The sequence below is a fragment of the Lissotriton helveticus genome, chromosome 4_1, assembly GCF_964261635.1.
Source record: "Lissotriton helveticus chromosome 4_1, aLisHel1.1, whole genome shotgun sequence".
Taxonomy (NCBI): Eukaryota; Metazoa; Chordata; class Amphibia; order Caudata; family Salamandridae; genus Lissotriton; species Lissotriton helveticus.
The window spans coordinates 1566727338-1566748294 of record NC_136063.1 but is presented as its reverse complement, the minus strand read 5'-3'; the positions used below and the strand labels follow the sequence as shown (position 1 = coordinate 1566748294).

The 20957-nt window shown below is 45.0% G+C and overlaps 1 protein-coding gene across 4 annotated transcripts in view; it reads right to left on the bottom strand.

Moving 5' to 3' along the window:
* The window catches only part of C4_1H7orf57 (chromosome 4_1 C7orf57 homolog), a 249703-nt gene that overhangs the window by 126326 nt on the left and 102420 nt on the right, over nucleotides 1-20957 (bottom strand). For all 4 annotated transcript variants that reach the window (XM_078688185.1, XM_078688183.1, XM_078688184.1 and 1 more), the window contains exon 3: nucleotides 20512-20709. In XM_078688185.1, the coding sequence (XP_078544311.1) occupies nucleotides 20512-20709 (198 nt within the window). The remainder of the gene's footprint in view (nucleotides 1-20511; nucleotides 20710-20957) is intronic.

Below are 20957 nucleotides of genomic sequence, written 5' to 3'. Positions count from 1 at the left end.
CAGCAGTTAGGGTAATTGATAGGAAGGTCTCTGTTCCAATTCATAAATCGCGGTGGTCCTCTCTTTGGCGCAATCCTAGAATTAAAATTGATATTGATCCTGCTTTGATGCAATACTGGGCTACCAAAGGGATTACCCTGGTATGTCATCTCTATAACTCAAGTAATGACCCATTACCTTACTCCTCCTTGGCCCAACAATTTGCCCTCACTAATATGGATTTTTACACATTTTTGAAAATTAAAGTTGCTATAGCCAAGTTACGGTTACACGCAACTTCTCCTACTATTACATTATTTCAATTGTGGCTCAAATCTGGACATGTGGCTTCAAAGATTTATAAATTCTTGTCCTCTACTACCTCTAACATAAGTACTGTTGCCCAATCTAAATGGTGTTGTCATTTTGATTCAGAAATGATTGACCACATTTCTTCTGATGATTGGCAGATGATTGGGAAGCTCTCGCTTCGCAATAAGATAGCCCCTTCGTTAATTCAGTCTAAATTCTTCTCTATTAATCTTTTACATTGGACCCCAGTACGTTTACACTCTCTACATCTGAAAGAAGATGACCTTTGCTGGAGTTGTGGTTTGGCGGCAGGTGACTACCAGCATACATTTTTTGATTGCTCCCTTCTTCACTCTTTCTGGGATTTAATACATAAACATCTTATGTTAATTTTTCATATCCAATTCCAACTCTCTTTTCCCATGATTATGTTAGGTCCTTTAGGATCCCGAGTTCCCCTACCTTTAGATTCCTTAGACTTACAGTTAATGGATCTTTTATTGACGGTGGCTGTTAAAGTCGTTCTTATGGAGTGGAAGTCTTTTTCTTCTGTATATTATCATACTTGGTGGGCTTGGGTCCCCTTTTTGAGTGGTGCGCATACTTCAGTGGATGAGGCACATCTTTCCCCTTCAATTTCTAATGGTGTTTGGAGAGTGTTGGATGCGTATATGGATTTGGCATCGAAAGGTTTGGTCAATCAATTTCCCTTTACGTAATCTCGGGTTGTGCTGTGTTTTTGTTTTGTCTGGTGAGCCCTTCAGAAGATCCTTCCTTTCTCTCTTTTTCTCTCTCTCTTTTCTTTCTTTTCCTTTCCTTCTCCTATTCTTTTTTCCTCTTTCTCTTTTCTTCCTGTCTCTCCTGTTTTTTCTGGGTGATACTTTTATTGTCGAACATGTTTTATTTCTAGAACAATTTTGGCGCACTTTATAATGATTGTATTTATCATACTGGATGTATTGTGCGCGATTTCTCACAATTGTACAGTTCTTCTTTTAATTCTCTTCATCTGTATCACTTTGTATGTATTTTACCTACTTATGTGCTCTATAGTAGATGACAAGTACACACTTATAGTGCGCAAGCTGCATGCACATACCTACGTTGGACGAAATGTACATATCTACAGTGATAAAATTTATTGAACTAAAAAAATAAAGGCTTTACATTAATTAACCATAAATACATATCGAACACCATTAACATATAGATAGCAATATTGCCTTAACTGCAGAAAATACCCTTCCTACATCCATATTATGGTTTTGTAAAGTAGCGGCCAAAGAGTTTCTGCTGCAAGGGATTGGGCCTACTTGTCCTAAGGACAAAATAAACATGAAAAGCTGTTGTCCTTGACGTCACACAATTTGTCCTTGGGGTAGGGCTAAAGGAATTTCACACCCCTATCAACCCCTTTATATTACCGAACTCCTGTTAATCCTGCCCCTAAAAATCCCTCATCACCCTAAACATTACCCATCTCTGAACCGAAAAACCCCACCGTAGTCATAAACTTCGCCCAAGTTTAATTACTATTTTGGATTTTTCCTTAAAATGATATTTCCTTTCAAATATTTCCTTTGGGGGGGCGTGGCCAAGATGGCGGAGAGCTAAGACGTGTTTTGTCTTCGCTCCTCCACCCGCCGACTTTCTGCACCGGCCTACGCCCCTCAGTAGCACGAGGAACTGCAGTTGAGCTCCCTACCGCACCCAGGACCGCCAGAAGACCTACCCGGTGACTCCCAACTTCCCGCGATGACTGCTGCGGCTGCCGGGCCCGCCCTGGGTCGCGGCGGTGGTGGAAACGGCAACTAACGTGCTGGGGGAGTCCTGGCGCTGCGCATGCCTGTTAGAAATTAGTGAGTGGGACAAATTACTGGGTGAAGAGCCACATTTTCAGCCCCCTTCTGAAAGAGAGACGATCTGAGGAGTCCCTTAGATAAAGTGGGAGCGCATTCCATGCCTTGGAGGCGCATGCGATGAAGCTTCTACCTCCCCAACTGGCCTTTTTAGTCACAGGCGTTACAACAAGTTTGGATCCTTTGGACCGACAATTTCTGGTGGGCACATACCACTTAAGTTTCTGCCTCAAATGACTAGGGCCAATTCCGTTGAGGGCTTTGAAGGTCATACAAAGGGCCTTAAAACGGACTCTTGACCTCACAGGAAGCCAATGAAGTTGAGCAAGCTCTTTCTTTACCAAGACAAATTTAGGAGTGCTAGTGATTAATCATGCTGCCACAGTTTGGGCAATTTGGAGTCTGTTGATGTGCCTCTTTTGAGTGTTTAGGAGAAGACTATTACAGTAGTCGATCCTTGCCATAATCAGTGCGGTGATCACAGTCCTTAAACTACACGTCGGTAGAAATAATCTTATTTTCCTTATTGTCTTTAGGATAAGGAAGCAGGCTGAAACCACCATGCTTACATGGTCACCATACATATGTATTTGTAAAGCGCACGTTCACCCATAGGTCTCTTGGCGCTGAATAACAGATGTTTATTGTTACCCAACTCAATGGTACTCATTTTATCGACCTCAGATGGATGAAAGGCTGAGTGGACCTGCCGGGATTTGAACCTGTGACCATGAGGTCGAACACAGGCCCCTGCAGTGGATGCATCAGTCCACTGAGCCACCACAACGGCCTGCAGTCCATAATCACCCCAAGGTTTTTTGCTTTCCTAGTGGGTGATGGGAGCGGGCCTAGCTTGTCAGGCCACCAATCTGGCATCCATGTATTGGGATTGTTTCCAAACATAAGGACCTCTGTTTTCCCAGAGTTTAATTTTAGACAGTTAGCCGTCATCCATCCGGAGATGGCCCTCATGCAGTTATGAAAGCGAGCCCTAGTTTCCTTCTCCTGACCAGGTGCGATCGAAAGCACAATTTGCATGTCGTCTGCATATGAACTTATTTGAAGCCATGTGATCTAATCAGGGTTGCCAAGCAGATCACATAAATATTAAATAGCGTTGGGCTTAATGATAAACCCTGGGGTACACCACAGGGAAGGGTAAATGGTTTAGACCGGTCGTTGTCCAGGTCCACCGTTTGTGAGCATTCTGACAGGAATGAGCGCAATAAGTTCCAGGCCGCCCCTTGAACCCCAATTTCCGACAGTCGGTCCATCTAGACCTCATGATGAACTGTGTCAAGGGCCGCGGACAGATCCAACAGAACCAGAATGGCTGTTCCTCCTCTGTCCAGTGCCTCCCTCACCTCCTCAGTGGATTTAGTTAGAGCCAACTCAGTACTGAGGTCGGCTCTAAATCCACATTGCAAGGGGTCAAGGAGATTATTTTTGAGAGGTATGCGCTAAGTTGAGTGGAAGCCTTGAGATTGGCATGTAATTGTTAGTATCAAAGGAGTCCAAGGTAGATTTCTTTATCAAGGGAAGAATGGGGCCATTCTTGGATCGGGAATGTACCAGAAGTGATTATGTTATTAAAAAGTGGAGTGAGGATTGATCCTATCAATTCCGGAATTTGTCTTGGTATTGAAGCCGGCCAGGGGTCCATCGGGGATCCGTACCGAATGGAGGAGAGAAGTTTTATAACCCCAGGTGGTTCAATCATCATAAAATTGACTAATGAAGGTGTATTTGATTCTATACTATGTGACATTCTTTCTTCCTTTTGTCCTATGTTAAAAGTGGAGAATATCGTTTCTACTTTTTGTTGGAAGAACTTGGATAGTGTTTCGCATAACTCTAGGCTGCTTTTGCTCTTAGGAGCCTCTGAGGCCACGAGTTTGGAGATAGTTTTAAAACGTATCTTGGGGTCGGATTTGGCCTGATTGATTTGTTCAATGTAGTATGTTTTTTTGGTTTCTAGCAGTTTGTCTTTCCACCTCCTAAGACTCTGCTTATAGCTGTCCTTATCACTACAAGTGTAGTATTTCCTCCATACTCTTTCCATGCATTTGCAGGACTGTTTGAGTGTTTTTAGTTCATCTGGGAACCATGGGGCGGACGGATTAATCCTTTTATTTATTTATTTTTTATTTATTTATTTAGGCAATTTGTTGAGTGCACAAATACCCTTGGGTGTCTCGGCGCTACGGACGGTTGGGGATAAGAAAGAATGGGTGCTAGTGATTTATTGGTTGAATAACCAGGTTTTCAGTTGTTTACGGAGGGCAAGGAGGGAGGGGGCAGTCTTGATGTGAAGGGGAAGAGTGTTCCAAAGTCTGGTGGTGGCGACTATGAATCTTTTGTCGCCCCAAGATGCTTTTTTTGTTCTGGGGACATTTATCAGATTTGCTGCTGAGGAGCGTAGGGGTCTGGTAGGTTTGTACGGGCAAAGCATTTTTTTTAGGAACTCAGGTCCTGCGTTGTTGACTGCCTTTGAGGCAACACATAGGGCCTTGAACTTTGTACGGCTCCTGATAGGCAGCCAGTGGAGCTGACGTATTAAATTGGATGTAGGTTTAAATTCAGGGGTGCTTGTCAGGATCCTTGCCGGATCCATCTTTTTATAGGGGCGCGTTTGTTGCAGACTTCCAGTAGCCAATCAGTGTATGCAGAGGCCGCCTCTTCCACCTTTGAGGGAAGCGGAGGCCTAGTGTTATTTAATACTTCACGTAGCTTTCCGCTGTCAACATTTTTACAAATTCTTTTCCCCGTATTCCCTTTGAGGTCAGGTTTAATTTTCTGAACTCTGGGCTCTGTGACCTCAAAAAAGACGGCGCTGTGATCAGACCATACCAGCAGGAGTACTGAGGTGACCGTGGGATTGTTTTAATATATCCCATCTAAGGTATGCCCCTTAATGAGCTGTTTGAGATCACCTGCTTCCATCAGTTGACCTAGCACGACAGTGTCTGGATTCGTTAGATCCTCCAGATGGAAGTTGAAATCCCCTAGTACCAAGAAGGAGTCAGCGCATAATCCTTCTACGAGCACTGACCCCAGCTGCTCCGGAAAGCCACCCCTTGGACCTGGAGGGCGATAGAGGAGTACCCCCCTAAGGGTACTGTGGTGCGAGGTACGTAGATTGAAAGAAAGAGCCTCACATGAGGCATTAGAGACATTGTGGAATAGGGGTTCCACGGAGTGGTGATAGATAACTGCTAGAGGTGGGCGGAATACGCACTGGGCGCCATTTTGGAGGGCCTTTCGCCTCGCTGGCCGAACTGCGATGTAGACTCCTCCCCCGCGGTCCGTGCTAGCGGCCTTCCCAGGTGAACTCGCTGTTTCCTTGCGGCCCCTGGGGCGGGCTGTATTCAGAGACGGGCGACCCCCCTGCTTTGTGCCTTCATTTGCCCTTGTGGGACACAGTCGCGGCAAACCCCTGCGCCTATCAGCCGGGTGTCGCCTCCGCGGTGGGCTCTCAGGGAGGTGCGAGTCAACTCCATTGCGGCTTTGCAGCTTTGGGGCCCGTCTGGGGAGACTGCTCATAGCCTGGCGGCGGTTGGACATGCCTGGGCCCTGCTCCCTCTCCGGGACGGCACCTCCGCCTCCCTCCCGCCTATGTCTCTGCATACTGGGCTCCCGCCAGGTCACAACACTGCAGATGCCCTGAAGTCCTTGGACAACCTCCTTGGCTCCCCAGAGACGTCCCTAGCACCAGCAAGCGACGTTCCCCTCGGCCTGAGTCGATGCACTGAAGGGGCGGCCTGACATACCGGCCCAGCTGGACACAAGATTGGACGGACCCGGTTCCACTCTCCCGGTGGCCGCCATTGCTGGAGTGGAGGAGACCCTGATCATGTCATCGGCCAGGGGAAGGAAGGACAAGTCTCCAACCAGGGAAAAGAATGCTCTGAAAGATATGTTCGCCAGGGCACAGGGCGACCCAGATCGATCGAGACCCACTTCGCAGATGGTGTCCTCGTCGGAAGGCCCAGTGACCCGGGCCTTTTTGGATTCGCTATTCGCCACTCTGCACGAGGACCTCCAAACTGTAAAGCGCGATCTAACCGCAGAGCTGAAGGATGTACGGAAGGATGTGGATGACATAAGGGACAGAGTGCCATCTCTAGAAGACAAGAGCGACTCCAGAGACACTGAAATGGCAGCCCTGCAGCAGGAGGTGCTTTGCAGACACAAACAACAAGTGGACGTGCAATCTCATCTGGAGGACTTGGAGAATCGATCCCGGCGCCATAACATTAGGATTCGTGGGGTAGGCACTAACGAGGAAGCCGGAGACATTTTTTCCTACATGCGAGAACAGTTCAAACACATTCTGGGTAACCCCCTGGACACTCCATTGAAGTTGGATCGTGCAAGCACCCCCCGCTGACTGGTTTACGTCCAGGACTTCCATACTAAAGAAGAGATCTTACGCAAAGCCCGCTCCCTACAGCAAATCTCTTTTCGCAACCAGACGCCCACCCTATATCAGGCCTTTGTAGCTATCACTCTCCAGAAACACAGAACCTTCCGCCCCATCACAGAGGTCCTTCGCCAACGCAACATCCCCTACTCCTGGGGGCATCCGTTTCGCCTGGTGTTCCGCAACGTTGGCAAGTTATTCGTTCTTTGTCCGAAGCCAGCAAGCTCCTTGGGATCACTCTCCCGGAGGACACAGACGAGGGGGCTCGCTCGGAACAGGGGTCCAGCGATGACAGACCTCAGTGGAGACAGCAGAGGGGGTGCCGCCGTGCTTGCCGACTGGATCCTGCAGTGATCAAGATGGAACAACAAGCAGCCCTGGAGGCTCTTCCCGGGGCCCTGGCCAAGGCCTCTACTGACTGACAGATCCTGGTATCATGGCTATATCCTTTTTTCGATATGTTGGGGATAGAGGGGGGCGGTAGAAGAGGTGATATTGGCCACGCGACCGCCCAACAGACTTCCTCCCTGTTCATCTTTGGATGACAGACAATGTTTGAACATTGAATTATTTTTGCTGCCTGTTGCGCCTTGTTGGGTTCTTATCTTTTTGTTTATTTTTCTCCTTCTGCAGTTGGGGTCTTTTATTATTTTAGGCACTCTTCACCCTCTTTCCTCTCCCCTCAGCACGAGACTTCCCCTCGCTTGCACTGCGCCTGGGCCTCCTCGCCACACAGCTGTTGCCATGTGTGGCTTTCCTCAGCTAGCTCGGGGTTCTGGCCACGCCAAGTCTCCTGCAGGATGCCTACACTTCCCCCAGACCTGAATGCCGCCTTCCTCCATTAGGATCCTCACTCTCAATGTGAGGGGCGTTAATAACCCGATCAAGCGGAGAGCTCTCCTCTCTTATCTTGAAAGCACGGGCGGATATCTGTCTCCTTCAGGAAACACATCTTCTCCCTAAGGATTGTCACAGACTTCGGTCCCGCTCCTTCCCGACCCAATTTCACTCCTCCGTAACAGCGAAGAAGGCTGGGGTGGCCATATTGGTTTCGAAACATTTTCAGGGGAGGGTGGTACAAAAGTTGGCTGAAATACGGGGCAGGCTCCTCACCTACCAATTCACCACAGAGGGACGTACATTCACAGTAGGGTCCATTTACGCACCCAATGACGGCCAGGATCGCTTCTTGATAGCAGCGATGGCGACTTCGGACCGCCATATATTGCTTGGGGTGATCTCAATTTAGTATTCGATAATGTCCTGGATCGGTCTGCTCAATGCACTAGCCAAGTCAGCGCCCTTTCCCCCGTCCGGACATGCTAAACTCATGACATGGGACTCACGGACTTATGGCGACACCTCCATCCCGGCACAAGAGATTTCTCATTCTATTCCAACGCACATAAAACCTACGCCAGATTAGATTATTTCTTGGGCACTAAACCTATCCTAGACATCACGCTCTCAGCTGACATACCAGTGGCGACCCATTCCAACAACTCTACAGTGGTCGTCACCCTAGCATTTCCGCAGGCGCATCACCCCGGTTAGACATTGGCATTTCAGGGATACCCTCCTACACCGACCAAACACAGCCACACGACTACAGCGAGCACTAGACGAATACTTGCGACACAATGATAACGCAGACACAGCTCTTTCCACTGAGTGGGAAGCCCTTAAGGCGGTGATTAGGGGGGAAAGTAATTGCTTTATCTACAGCTGATAATGTAGAATGCTGGTAATGTAAAACACAAGAACTGGAGCAGATGCACCAGCACACCGGGGCCCCGCGAGCCAGGACGCAACTGGCAGCTCTGGACCGTGATAGGGCAGAGTACGCAGCGATGTGCTAGCGACATTCCTTCTATGTGGGAGGGGATAAGTGGGGGCGGCTACTCGCGCACAAACTGTGGGAGGTCCGTCAACGAGATGGGGTCCGGGAAATCAGGGGACTCTCAGGAACACTTCATACCGACGATGCAGCCATAGCTGAACCATTCTGTGAGTTTTACACACAGCTCTATGACGAACAGCCTCTAGAGACAGCAGACATTGACTCGTATCTGGCACAGGCTCGCCTTCCCAGCTTGACCCCCGACCAGGCCGCGCAGGTGGAGAGAGAGAGATCAGACTGGAAGAGGTCATTGCTGCTATAGCTCGCCTTAAATGGGGTAAATCGCTGGGTCCCGACGGCTATAAAGCAGCTTTCTACAAGCAATTCTGCGCCACACTGGCCCCCCTGCTCACCCGACTCTTTAACTCCTTTGCCGAGCTCGAAGCAATCCCTGCGTCCATGTTGGAGGCTGCAGTGGTCGTTATCCCGAAACATGGGAAAGATAAAACATCCTGTGGATCTTACCGGCCCATCTCGCTCTTGAACGTTGACCTGAAGCTATATACCGGGATCCTAGCTGCCCGACTAGGCCCTCACATGCAGGGGCTGGTAGACCCCGACCAAGCAGGTTTTATACCGTTGCGCGAAACGAGAGATCACACTAAGCGAGTCACGCACATGATCGAAAAGGCTTCCCGCACCCCTGGAGAATACATTCTCTTGAAGGTGGATGCAGAGAAGGCCTTTAACCGCGCCCACTGGCCATATCTCGAACAAGCCCTGATACTCGCTGGTGTCCGTGACAAGATGTGGACGCACATCCTGAACTTTTATTGCTCTCCCGCTCCAACTGTCCGAGGGAATGGCCATACCTCTGCGCTATTTCCTAATCGCAGAGGCACTAGGAAGAGGTGCCCTCTATCACCCCTGCTTTTCGCTCTATACATGGAGCCAATGGCTCAGAGGGTCCGGCATCACCCCAGATCACTGGTATCCACTTTCGAGGGGACACACATACCATCAGCCTTTACGCGGATGACATGTTGACCACTCTCACGAACCCAACAACCACTTTATGGAGCTTCTTGGAGGAGTAAGAGGTCTTTGGTAGAGCCTCTGGGTTCAAAATCAATTTAGCAAAATCCATGGCACTGAATCTGTCTCTGCCGCCGAATGTCTTGGCTGACCCGCAGGCCCGATACCCTCTCCACTGGTTGGACGAGGCGGTTCCCTACCTGGGCATACAGCTGGCCCAGACTCTGCAGGCTATGAAACAGATCAACTATTCCATCCTGCAAGCACACGTTTGTGCTGCGCTGCTAAAATGGAAACACTACCCAATATCGTGGCTAGGGCGAATCGCAGCCGTTAAATTACCATTCTCCCCAAGATCTTGTACCTCTTCCAGACGCCCACCGGATAGCTACAAAGAGTCCAGTCTGACCTCTCCTCCTTCATATGGCAGGGACGAAGGCAGAGAATGAAGCGGCTGGTGAGCTTCCTCCCACCGCATGAGGGGGCCTCGGGGTTCCAGACCTCGCGCTTTAATATAATGCCACGCAACTACGGTACCTGGTTGAGCAGAGCGGAATATGAGAAGTACTGGCTTTTCCAGGATCGGGCTGTTGCCGGCACATTTCTAATGAAGATCCCCTTCTTGCTCAAACCCCATCGCCCACCCAACCTGTACACTTGTGACGCGTTCCATTCTTAAGGTTTGGGACCGGACTAATTTACGGCACGCTGTCACCACATTCCCCTCCGAGCTCACCCCCTTATAGGACAATCCAGATTTTAAGCCCGGCGTAGACACTCGGGCATTTCCGCTGTGGAGAGAAGCAGGTTGCCGCATCTTATGTCACCTGTTCCACAAAGGCGAAATCGTCCAGTTTTCGCAACTTCGAGCAGACCACAGCTTCCCTGACTCGGAACGCATGCACTATCTGCAGGTCTGTCACTGGGCCATGCATCCTGATAGCCGGGCACAGGCATTACGGCTCCTCACTCAATATGAATGATGGCTCATTACGTGCCCCTCGGACAAGAAACTGATCTCGGACCTTTACAAACTACTCCTGTCCAGATTCACTCACACTTATCACGCTGGACAGGCATGGTGGGAGAGGGGCTTGTGGCGGGACCTTACTACTCAGCATTGGGACGGCGCGTGCTACAGGGCACGCCACACAGCAACACAAGTAGGCCTGACTGAAACCTTTACCAAACTCATATACCACTGGTACTACACTCCAGAGAGATTGCACCAGGCTGACCCTACACATAGCCCTGATTGCTGGAGGGGCTGGGAACAGAAGGGCTTGTTGGTCCTCCTCCTATGGGACTGCCCACACATTCAGGCTTATTGGACACACGTACTTGATGAGATCAACATGCACTTAGACACAGAACTCCCCAGGTTCCCCGCATACGTGTTGCTGGGGAACCCGCTCACCTATCCTTCCTGACAGGTGTTCACAGTGAGGACAGGTGTGTGGATCATGATCTTCAGGCAGACACAAGATACAGACGTCGTGATTGTCTGATTTTGCCTTCTTGTTGCCACAAGATGGACATTTGTCAAAGAGTGAAGGCATTCTCAGAAGAAAATGTTAACTAAACTGACTAAAAAAGACAGTATCTTACTTGACTAGTTGTTAAATGTCAAAGTAAGTGTAAAAATAGACAAAAGTGAAGTATTTTTCTGTCAGAAAACAGACAAACTAATGGAGCTGTGTAACCAGGATCCTTCCTGAAGGAGCCGGAAAGAACAACTGACCTAACTGTCACCCCTGAGGCATGATGGGATACTGGGGGTCATGGGTGCCTTAAAGGCACGGTGTCAGTTTATTGCTATGCAGCTACAGGTTAGCTCTTCAGTCTTTTTAGACTGTGTGTTTGCAATGCATTTATATATATATATATATATATATATATATGAGTATATATATGTGGGACACATATAATATAGTGTTTCCGGGGTCCCGCACATGGGCGGGAATATTCTAATGCTTATGACTATTGATGAGGATCCCCTGGAAAAGAACAGATAGCTATCGCCCTTGGCACAGCCACCCAGAACATACTCATACATTGGAAATCCACCCGGGTTCCCACACACATGGGATGGTAACAGCGTCTATGGCAGGTGGTACCAGCGTCTATGGCACATGCTAGGCATGGAGAAGATCTCTCTCACCTTAGCTGGCAAAGGCTCTCCCTTTAGCGATCTTTGGCAAACCTTTCTAGCCCTACTGGTCCCTGATTTCAGGGAACTCTATTGCCCTAAATATCTACGCCTCCTGCACCTTACCACGCCGGACACCCACATATGATACATCTTCGCCTTTCTAGGATAAGCCGCTCCAGGCTGGACCATTCAAGAACAATGACTTTCGGGGGAGGGAAGAGTCCTTTTCTTTTCTTTCGCTGGTCTCTTCTTCTTTTTTTATTTAGGTGAGTGGCTTTTCATTGGAGCCTACACACCTTGAAGCATTTCACTTCATCTGCCGAGCCCTGCATGGCCCGATGGTATTGCGCCCTTTATTTGCGTTGCTCCATAATAATAAAAAGATTTAAACCTAAAATATTTAATTTCATTTTCAATGTATTTCCCTAAAATTGTCTTTCACTAAAATCGAGATTTCATGATTTGGTTTCCTCCAATGTGATTTCTTAATTTTGGTTTTCCATTAATTCACAAACATTAGCTCAAAGTGGTAAGATACCAGCTTTTATTGTTAAGTGTTCTAAGAGGTATACCAATAGAGAGATTGGCATCGCTGGGTTCTCACCAAATAACTCGACCATCCACTGGGTGCCCTCTAAAGCTCCCATGATTGATGTCTGGGAGCATGACTTAGTCCAATTAGTGTTGGCATGTGAAAACCGCGAGAAAGAACATGAAACTGACTAAAGATATAGCATACCAGTCCTTCAAAGGTGGAAAAGCCCTGAAAAGGCCCTTCATAAATTTCTTTACTATTCTCGTAGACCATAGCGAGAGTTCCCCTGGCTGCCTGCGAAACCTGGAAATTGCTGCCAGGTGTACTTTGATGAACGAGCCAGTTTTGATTTCGCTAACAGGTGGAGATATGGCAATACTTGCTCCGTTGCAGAGGATGAATGCAGCTGATTTCAGCAGGGTCAAAAGTTCACTCACTGACAAACTGAGCAGCTCAGGGAGACTCCCTCACACATATGCGGTTAGAAATCTGAGGTATGGTGGCTCTGCTGGGGAGATGAGGTCTGGGGCCCGTCTCTGATTGGTCAAAGTTTAGATCTACATAAAGAGGCAGATGGGTGTTAAAGTTTCCTTTCTTTCTTAATGGTCTCTAATGTACTTCTACAGTACTGCTTATGTAAGTACTGTGAGATACCCACCATGAGGATGGGGAAGATTCAAGCAAGTGCATCTAAGAAACACTCAATACCGGAGAAATAGTCTTCGTTGTCATGGACTGTATGATACATCTTGGCTGCGGCTGAATTAACTTGTGTACTGTGACTAAGAAACAAATGCTGGAGTTAGTGCAGTGCAAAAAATACTTCTTATTGTCAAGCAACTGAAAGCTGTTGCTTATTATAAAAACTGAATAAGCGGAGTGTTCTAAAAAATAAAGAGTTATAAAAAGTATAATCTGTGAATTATCTCCTAAAACACCCAATATTGTAAGGGACTAAAAAAGAAGAAAATTATGTACTTTGCCCCCGATTGCCTAATATTAGAAAGTAAGCAGAAAAGAGGAAACACATTTCATTGACAAACTTTAGTTAGGGACACTTCTAATGACAGTACTAAAGCAAGATTCTTTTTTGCAGCTGTACTTAATAAAATGAGGTTCGCAAATCTGAATACACTAAGTAATCAGGAAACAAGTAGCCTTGATATCATTATTCTATACAACGGAGAGGATGAATATTTTGTTGGTGAGGGAACCGTAGAGCTTCTAACAAAGGACCATCAACTGGCTGGCTCTGCCTTTAGAACTAAACTGTGAGGGACCCATTTATCATGGGCCCACGACATTACAGCATACAGTACTAATTGTACAGTTCAGGAGCAGGTCAAATGTATGAGTATTCCCAAGATACAGGGAGAAAAATCTTTTTTGATTTTTTGATTTCTCAGCACAGCCAATACATTTTATTTCTTCAACAGGACTTCATCAGGGATCTCAAGATTCTGTTTATAAAGGCATTCTCTATTTGTTAAGTACTACCCCTTCCATATCCCACAAAACATATGTAAAATCCTTCCATATTGATAGGGTTGCAGCAAATATAATGCAGCATCGACTGTATGACATATAAGCTTCGGTGAAATTGGTTATTATAAAGGGGGTCTTCTGACAGTGGGACCCTAGTGGTGAACGTATACCATTTACTTACTCTAGTGTGTGTTATTTTTGTACCATTTTTTTGGTCATTGGTGTCAGTTACCCATTTCAAATCTGAAGGTCACCTTGAGGTAAGTACCCTCTCCAATTCCGGATTGATGTAGGTGTAAATGAGGGTCATCTTGACACTTATGGCTACATGTCAAGGGCTACTTCCTTAATAGGCTCCCTCTGTCGAATACTGTCAGGAGACCTGTCTGCATATGACTAAGCTTCTGGATGCTTTTGCACATTAAGTCTTAGAAGTAGGAGCATCTTATGAGGTTAGACACGGAGTGCTATCTCGAAGATACAACTTCTCTTGCTTAGAGTCATTGGGACCATTAAAGGCCTCCAAGTGGCAGACATTTTCCACCCACCAATATTACAACTAAAATGTTTTTAACACAGAGAACACATTTAAGCTATTAGAAGAAAGCAGGGAAATATTTAACACCACATCCTCTTATGAATACCTACCCAAAAATGTTTGTCTGAAAACGTGAGTACAAAATGATATAATAACATAATGTATCTGTCAGGAAAACAGCTTACAATTAAAACCAAGGATAATTGTTCGTAGCTAGAGGATGCCCGAAGAAGTGGGGGAAAGTGTGGGGAGCGTGGAATACTTACAGAGGAGAGAATTGTGAACCACCGTTGCCAAACCTGGGAGCGGAAGCGCAGGAATCCCCTTGACCCTAGTATCGTGTATTATTGCTTGAGATTCTGAACCCAGCCACAATGACCCCTGTGTAACAGACTGTATGAGATCACCTGATTTTTATTATTTGTTTTCTTTTTGTGTGGTACATGTTTTGTTCAATAAAAAGAATTTTAAAAAAACAAACAAGGATAAACAACGTCAAATGGCACTAAATAAAAAATGTAAAATTAAATCTCAGTATTTGGGATCCTATCTCCACATAATGGATACAGTAACTGACAGTAACACTCACTGTAAAATATTCAGTATTGATCTTGTTGCATTCTGTCTTAACGTGGCAACGTTTTAATAACGTTGGTGCCTATCTATCCAGATTTCATGCATTTTTTCTTTCGAGCAAACAGATAATTAAAAAGAATTTTTAATTAGAAGATGGCTTGTCTTCTTATTTAGTCTAATTGACATTTTAAAAAAATGGAAATGTTACCTTTAGTTTACTACTGAAAATATACAGTTTTTGAAAGAGAAATTGTTTTGAAATAAGTGCATTTAGGATGTTGCACACGGATAGAGATATTCCGTATTTATGAATATTAATGAATATCACATGATAAAGTGGCAGATATAAGAAACAGCAAGCAATCAAATGGCAATGGCCCAACACTTCAGTAGAACTACATATAGACCCAAGAAATTTAGACACGATGAAGGAAGTACAGGAAACCAAATCCTTAAACAGAAGCATTTAACACATTTTCTAAAATCTCCAAGTTATTAAATAATCTCATTTTTAATGACCAGGCGTGATTTTTAAATCCTCTGTCAAATACCTAGAATATGCACTCTCTCTTCTAATTAAGCTACAAGTACTGTGGGGTGTTTCTTTTACTATATAGATTTATCAAGCAATGTATTTCAAATGTAACTGAGGTGGTTACTGGCAGCTATTGTAGAAGCCTTAGACAGCAGCGATCACGCCTAACATCACTAAATTAGGAGCAAACGTTGCTGCCATGTTCTGCATATGTTACATGTGATTTGACACTTAAGGGCTATCAAACAATTAGAGGAGATGATCTCAGAAATTTCGGACTTCATCCAATTTGGAGAACTTTTGTTTTGGCTGCATTCAATTTCAGGCCTCTGTTACTGAACAAGCTTCATCTACTCCATCACTTTATTTAGGGTGAGGAAGTCATCTTCCGGACTTTTTTCATGCAGATTAAGGTGCATTGTCAGCTGCATAAAAATGAAACTGCACACTTCTGGTCCTGATGATCGAGAAGGCAGCTTAATGAAAAGTGATGGAGAAGAGCCCAAAGATATCTCAGGTTGCAACCTAACTTCAGATGACTCGAACAATCAGTGAGTTACATTTTGGATGTGATCAGTTACAGACAATTCAAATCACTTTATAGCTACATCTGTCATAGCAGCCTCTGACCTGTGCAGATCAAGCGACAGATCAAAGTTCACTGTGCTGAAAATTGCAGACCGACTATAGAGAACTGCAAGACTCCATTAACAGAGGCTTCAAACACATCATTAAGGATGTCTCTATGACACACTACTGTCTAAATCCTGAATGGTGGCTTCCAGCTTTTTAGGGGTGAATGATCCTCCCTATGTTTATAGTCGGAAGATCTTACCTGAAGTGATGCGCAAGGCCTAACTCCAGATTCAGATCTGGCAATGGTCAAAAGGATGCCCAAATCTCAGGAAGCCAGGAGAGAAGGTTAAAGAACCTTCAGAAGCCACCCCACTTGAGACTATTCCAAGGGGATGTGAAACTCTTGCCTTTCCAAGCAGCACAAGAGTTGCAGTCTGTATTCCGATGCATCACTAATGACTCAATCTCTGACTGTCCCAAAGCTTTGAAGATAGATTTGAAGACTGCCTGGTTGAGCTCCCACCCGTGTGTTGCATACTAAGAGGGATGTGTCATGGGAAATACCCACTGCCACATTTGCACAGCCAGCAGGCACGAATGTGATGAGTTAATCACCCTTTACTTTCTGATAGAATAGGCATGTTGTTACAAAAGGGCTTTAAGGCCAGAAAGAACACTTCAACCTCAAGAGGTTTATGATGAGGTGTTTGTCAGATCTATCCAATAAAGCTCTTATGGGCATCTCCTTAAAGTCAGACCAGTCAGTCATGATCGGTTTATGCAGGTGCAGCAGGTGGAAAAGGAGAGGTCAAAAGAGATGGGCGGAATGGAAAGCCTTGGAAAAGCTGCCCAACAACTGACCTCAGTGCTTCATTAGGTGAAGCGGCATGTATCTGGTACGTCGCATGGCAGTCTACCCCAATGCAGGAAGTCTGCAGCCCCAGAAGACTCGAGAACAGCTGACAATCCTGAATCGGGCTCCAGAAAAGTGTCTGCTGACTCCTTGATGGGTGACATGCTTTTTGATTCCGGGGAGACTCTCGCCATACTAGAATGGCCACTAAGAATTTAGGACTAGATGCTCAAATATCTGGTCACAGAATACCGGTTGCAAATTGCACCTAGCATGTTTGTGACTAGTAAACATTTTTAAGAACCGACCTATATACTAATAGTTAATTCTTAAAAAGCCAAATTGTAGTGGGTCTCAGTTTGACCTATCTCTTAATAAAGACAGAGGCTGCAAACTGCGAATCACTATGATTGAAGGCCATCATAGGGATGGTGGCCTGCTAAGGTCAGCAGACTACCATGCCTGTGATTGCTTTTAAATAAAGCAAACCTTTTGTTTTAAAAAGCAGCCCATTTTCCCTGAAGGAAATGTGGCTGTTTAGAAAACCAGTTTTCTTTTTTTAAATATATATGGTTAAGAATTGGCTCTAAACAAACTTTTTCTTTTACAAATGGGTTCCCACAACTTTTGTGGTGTTGGGAAAATATCAATGTTTTGTGACAGGAATTTGGTCGCAAAAAATTGATACATACAATACCAAAACTGAGTTTTTGAAGGACAGCCTGCAACAAGCCTTAGCCAGATACCAAATTGGTATTCATCCAATATCCCATTTGAGGAGTCTGAAAATCTTGACCAACTCCTAAAAAAGGGTAGTACATAGGAATTGGAGTGTTTGTGTCTCGTAAATTGCTTAGCACATTGAGCTGTTAATCCTTTACAGTGGTTTCGATAAGGGTGTTGAGGACTCAAAACAAATTGAATACAGTAAATTCTTCTAAGGATACTGTTTCTGGGCAGTCATCAAGGTAGGATCAGCAGCCAAAAAGTTGGAACATGTTGCCACGCAAAGACTTCGTGGAATACACTGACATCAAGCGAATGCCTTATATCCTAGTTAACGTTGACCCAAATGTGTAAGCCAAACAAATTTTCAGCAGTCCTGATGCACAGAGACATGAACATATTAATCCTGCAGATTTAGAAAGCATAACTAATTGTTGTGTAGTCCTAGACCAGAGTAGGTATCTTTAACTTCTGGAGAGAAAGTAAAAGGGTTAGATTATGTAGACCCAGTATGGGGAAAATGTCACCCCCTTAAAATGGACATACAAATTGCAGGAGTAATAATGATGCCCAATATAGAAAAGCAAGAAAGGATCTATGGCACCTAAGAGGAAGAACCTATCTGTATTATTCAAACATTCCACAGACACGGACTGAAGCAGTGGAGGATGCGATGGTGGTGTCTGAGGGAGGAGTATCGCTTTCTGATGACCAGTATCACCCAGGAGTTGTCAGTGATCGGGGTCCAGTGATGGTTGTGGAGACAAAGTCTTCCCGTGGCATGGCAAACATTGTTTGCAGTGGAGCAGTGAGAGTCTCTTGACCATAGAGTAACCATTGAGACTATTTAGCCCCTGTTGAGGCATTTAGGGCGGGCTTGGTTTCTGCCTAAGTACTGCCACTTAGTTCGTAAGGGTCAACCAGAAAAAAATGGAGCAGTGTCTGGAGACTTAGGACGAAATGTGGCCTGTTCCTTGAAAGAATGTAAAGGCCTGGCTAACAGGAAGGAGGACCTGAGTCTAGTTAATTCTTGGATGAAACTTGGTAATTATGCTGTGACCGTGCTAATATTGTAATGCTGGTAAACTTTGTCTGATGAGAAAACAGTTTTTTCTCTCAAAGGCAAGATAAAGTGCTTATTTTCAACCTGCTGTTTTATGTCTAACCATGCCTGCGAACACAATGAGAACTGGTGATCATAGGCCTAAACAACAAGGCCCCTAAACATAAAATTAACAAAGACAAGTTTACGGAGCAGAGAGGTAGAGACATGATATTTCTCTTATATATGTAAGCCGTTACGCAATCTATGCTTAACTGACTGTAAAAAGGGGAGCCCATGCGGCAAAACAGAGCTCAGGATCTCTTACCATTACGTTTGGGTGGAGGACTAAATTAAACAGTGCCTACCCAGTACCTGCTCAAAGAGGCAAGAAGGTAAGGTCACATGTTGTTCAGCGAGTGAAAACTGATCACAGTAAAGAGTCAATGTTCAACTGGATTTGTCATCACAGCAGGATAGAGAGATTAACTTAATTTGGTGCTGTCACCTTACATATTTTTACCAGAGTACCTCGCTATCATTGAGCTGTGAGGTGACAGTTAGATCTTTGGAAACTATAGCCTACTTCACTTTCTCCCCACAGAGGCTTCCTTACTCAACAACTCAATAGTCATTTCCTCCTCAATTACCTCCTGCACTAGTTAACAGTGAGGCTAAAAAAAGTATTGAGGAGGCAGAGTTTCGAACAGAGGATGCAATAGAGTCTTAAGAGGATCTGACGATCACATTCCAAAGAGGTGATTAGCTCTGGGGCATGGGACCACCTAGGGTCGAAATTGCTATTTCAATCTTGTTAGAACAACTAGTCAGTGAACAGTTATGCAATGCTGTGCTTTCGCCATCTAGGCAGTTACTAGTAAGTGCTGCATTAGTTCAGAAAAGATCACCTCGGCACAGAATTGGAAGGAGGAGTAACACTTTTGAAAAACGTGCCTCGCTGCCTCACTGACTGAATAAATGTATGGTACCACATGCTGTTACCAAGCATCCCTGGTTGTTTCTCGAGTCCTCTTAAAAAATCTAACTGAATGCTCTACATGAACACCAAAGGGATTCCAAAGATCTTGCCTTGATGGTTCCCACAGCAAAGCTTGTAGAGAAAGGCAGGTCGATTACAGCATGGTTAGAATACTGAACATTGTAATGTAGGCTGCTTGAACAGAACAAGTAAAGATTAAACAGAGAAAGGAAAAAGAAGACAAGATAAAGACCCAGCATTACACACCACAGGGAGAAACTGATTCCAGTCTACATCAATAAGTGGAAAAAAAAGGAACCCCTGAATGTGTGACCAACAAAGGAAAGTGGTTCTAGCTTCTTAGGATTGCATGAACAATGCCAGTCACACAAAGATTTGTATAAAAAACCTTGGGAAGCAGATGTTGATCTCACCTTTAAGTGAGGGGGTCCCTCAGATCAAGCATAGAAGGCAGATTGGAAGGAGTAGCTCACTTGAAACATGGTCTAGATTTATTTTTCCAGTTATGAATGGAATTTATTGCCTTATTACAACTCATTGTTTCTGGAACTCAAGCAGCATCATTAATCCATACTCAAGAACTATAAAGTGTAAATGGCATATAAAGGATGAGACAGGGTGCTTAGATGTGTCTATTTCAATAAAGGTCTTGTCTTAAGCTCTTAAACTAAAGACCAGAAACAAAGCAGCTCACAGTGCTTATGTAAGGCCAAACCTGCATTTATCTGGGGTATCTATCATTTTCAACTTCCAATAAATCAGTTGTGTGTGATATATAATATTCTGGATTATCCATCCATCCCCGGAAAGGGATCTGTCTCTATGCTGTGGACAAAGTAGGACAGCGAGCCAGCATTACTAATAACATCACAGCCAGTAAAATGAGCACCTTCATACAATATACACAACCTTCAGAAATATCACAAGAAACAAAATAATACACCATCCGATATTATGAATAATTTCGGTAAAATAAATAATCATTTATATAACCTAGACATTCCAAAGCTGACCAAAAACAACAAACCACATTATTAACATTTACCAGGCCTTCCTCCTTGTTTGGACAGCTTCACATAATCGGAATCCGTGTCCTTGATCCATTTCCTGCGGCTTTGGGTGTCCAACTCATTATGAGGCTCTGCTAGATCACTCAGACCAGGAATCTGGGAGGCAGGAGGGACGGACATTTCTGCGTTTGCCCCTTGTTCTGTCTGTTTCAGTGGAGCATGATAAAACCACTCTGTAATCAAAGGTAAATAAGTTAAACACTGTTTGAAGTGGAAAAGTTTTACTTTTGTTCCACTACACTAGATGTGTCCCTATAGCCAAGTCAAATGTTGAATGCTTTGTTCAATTCATAAAACAGCAACACTTGTTTAGGAAGAACAAGTTACTTACCTTTGGTAACGATGTATCTGAAAGAGACATATATTAGTTATAGATTCTTTACCTTGGAATTACCCCCAGGCATCAGATTGGATCCGGAGA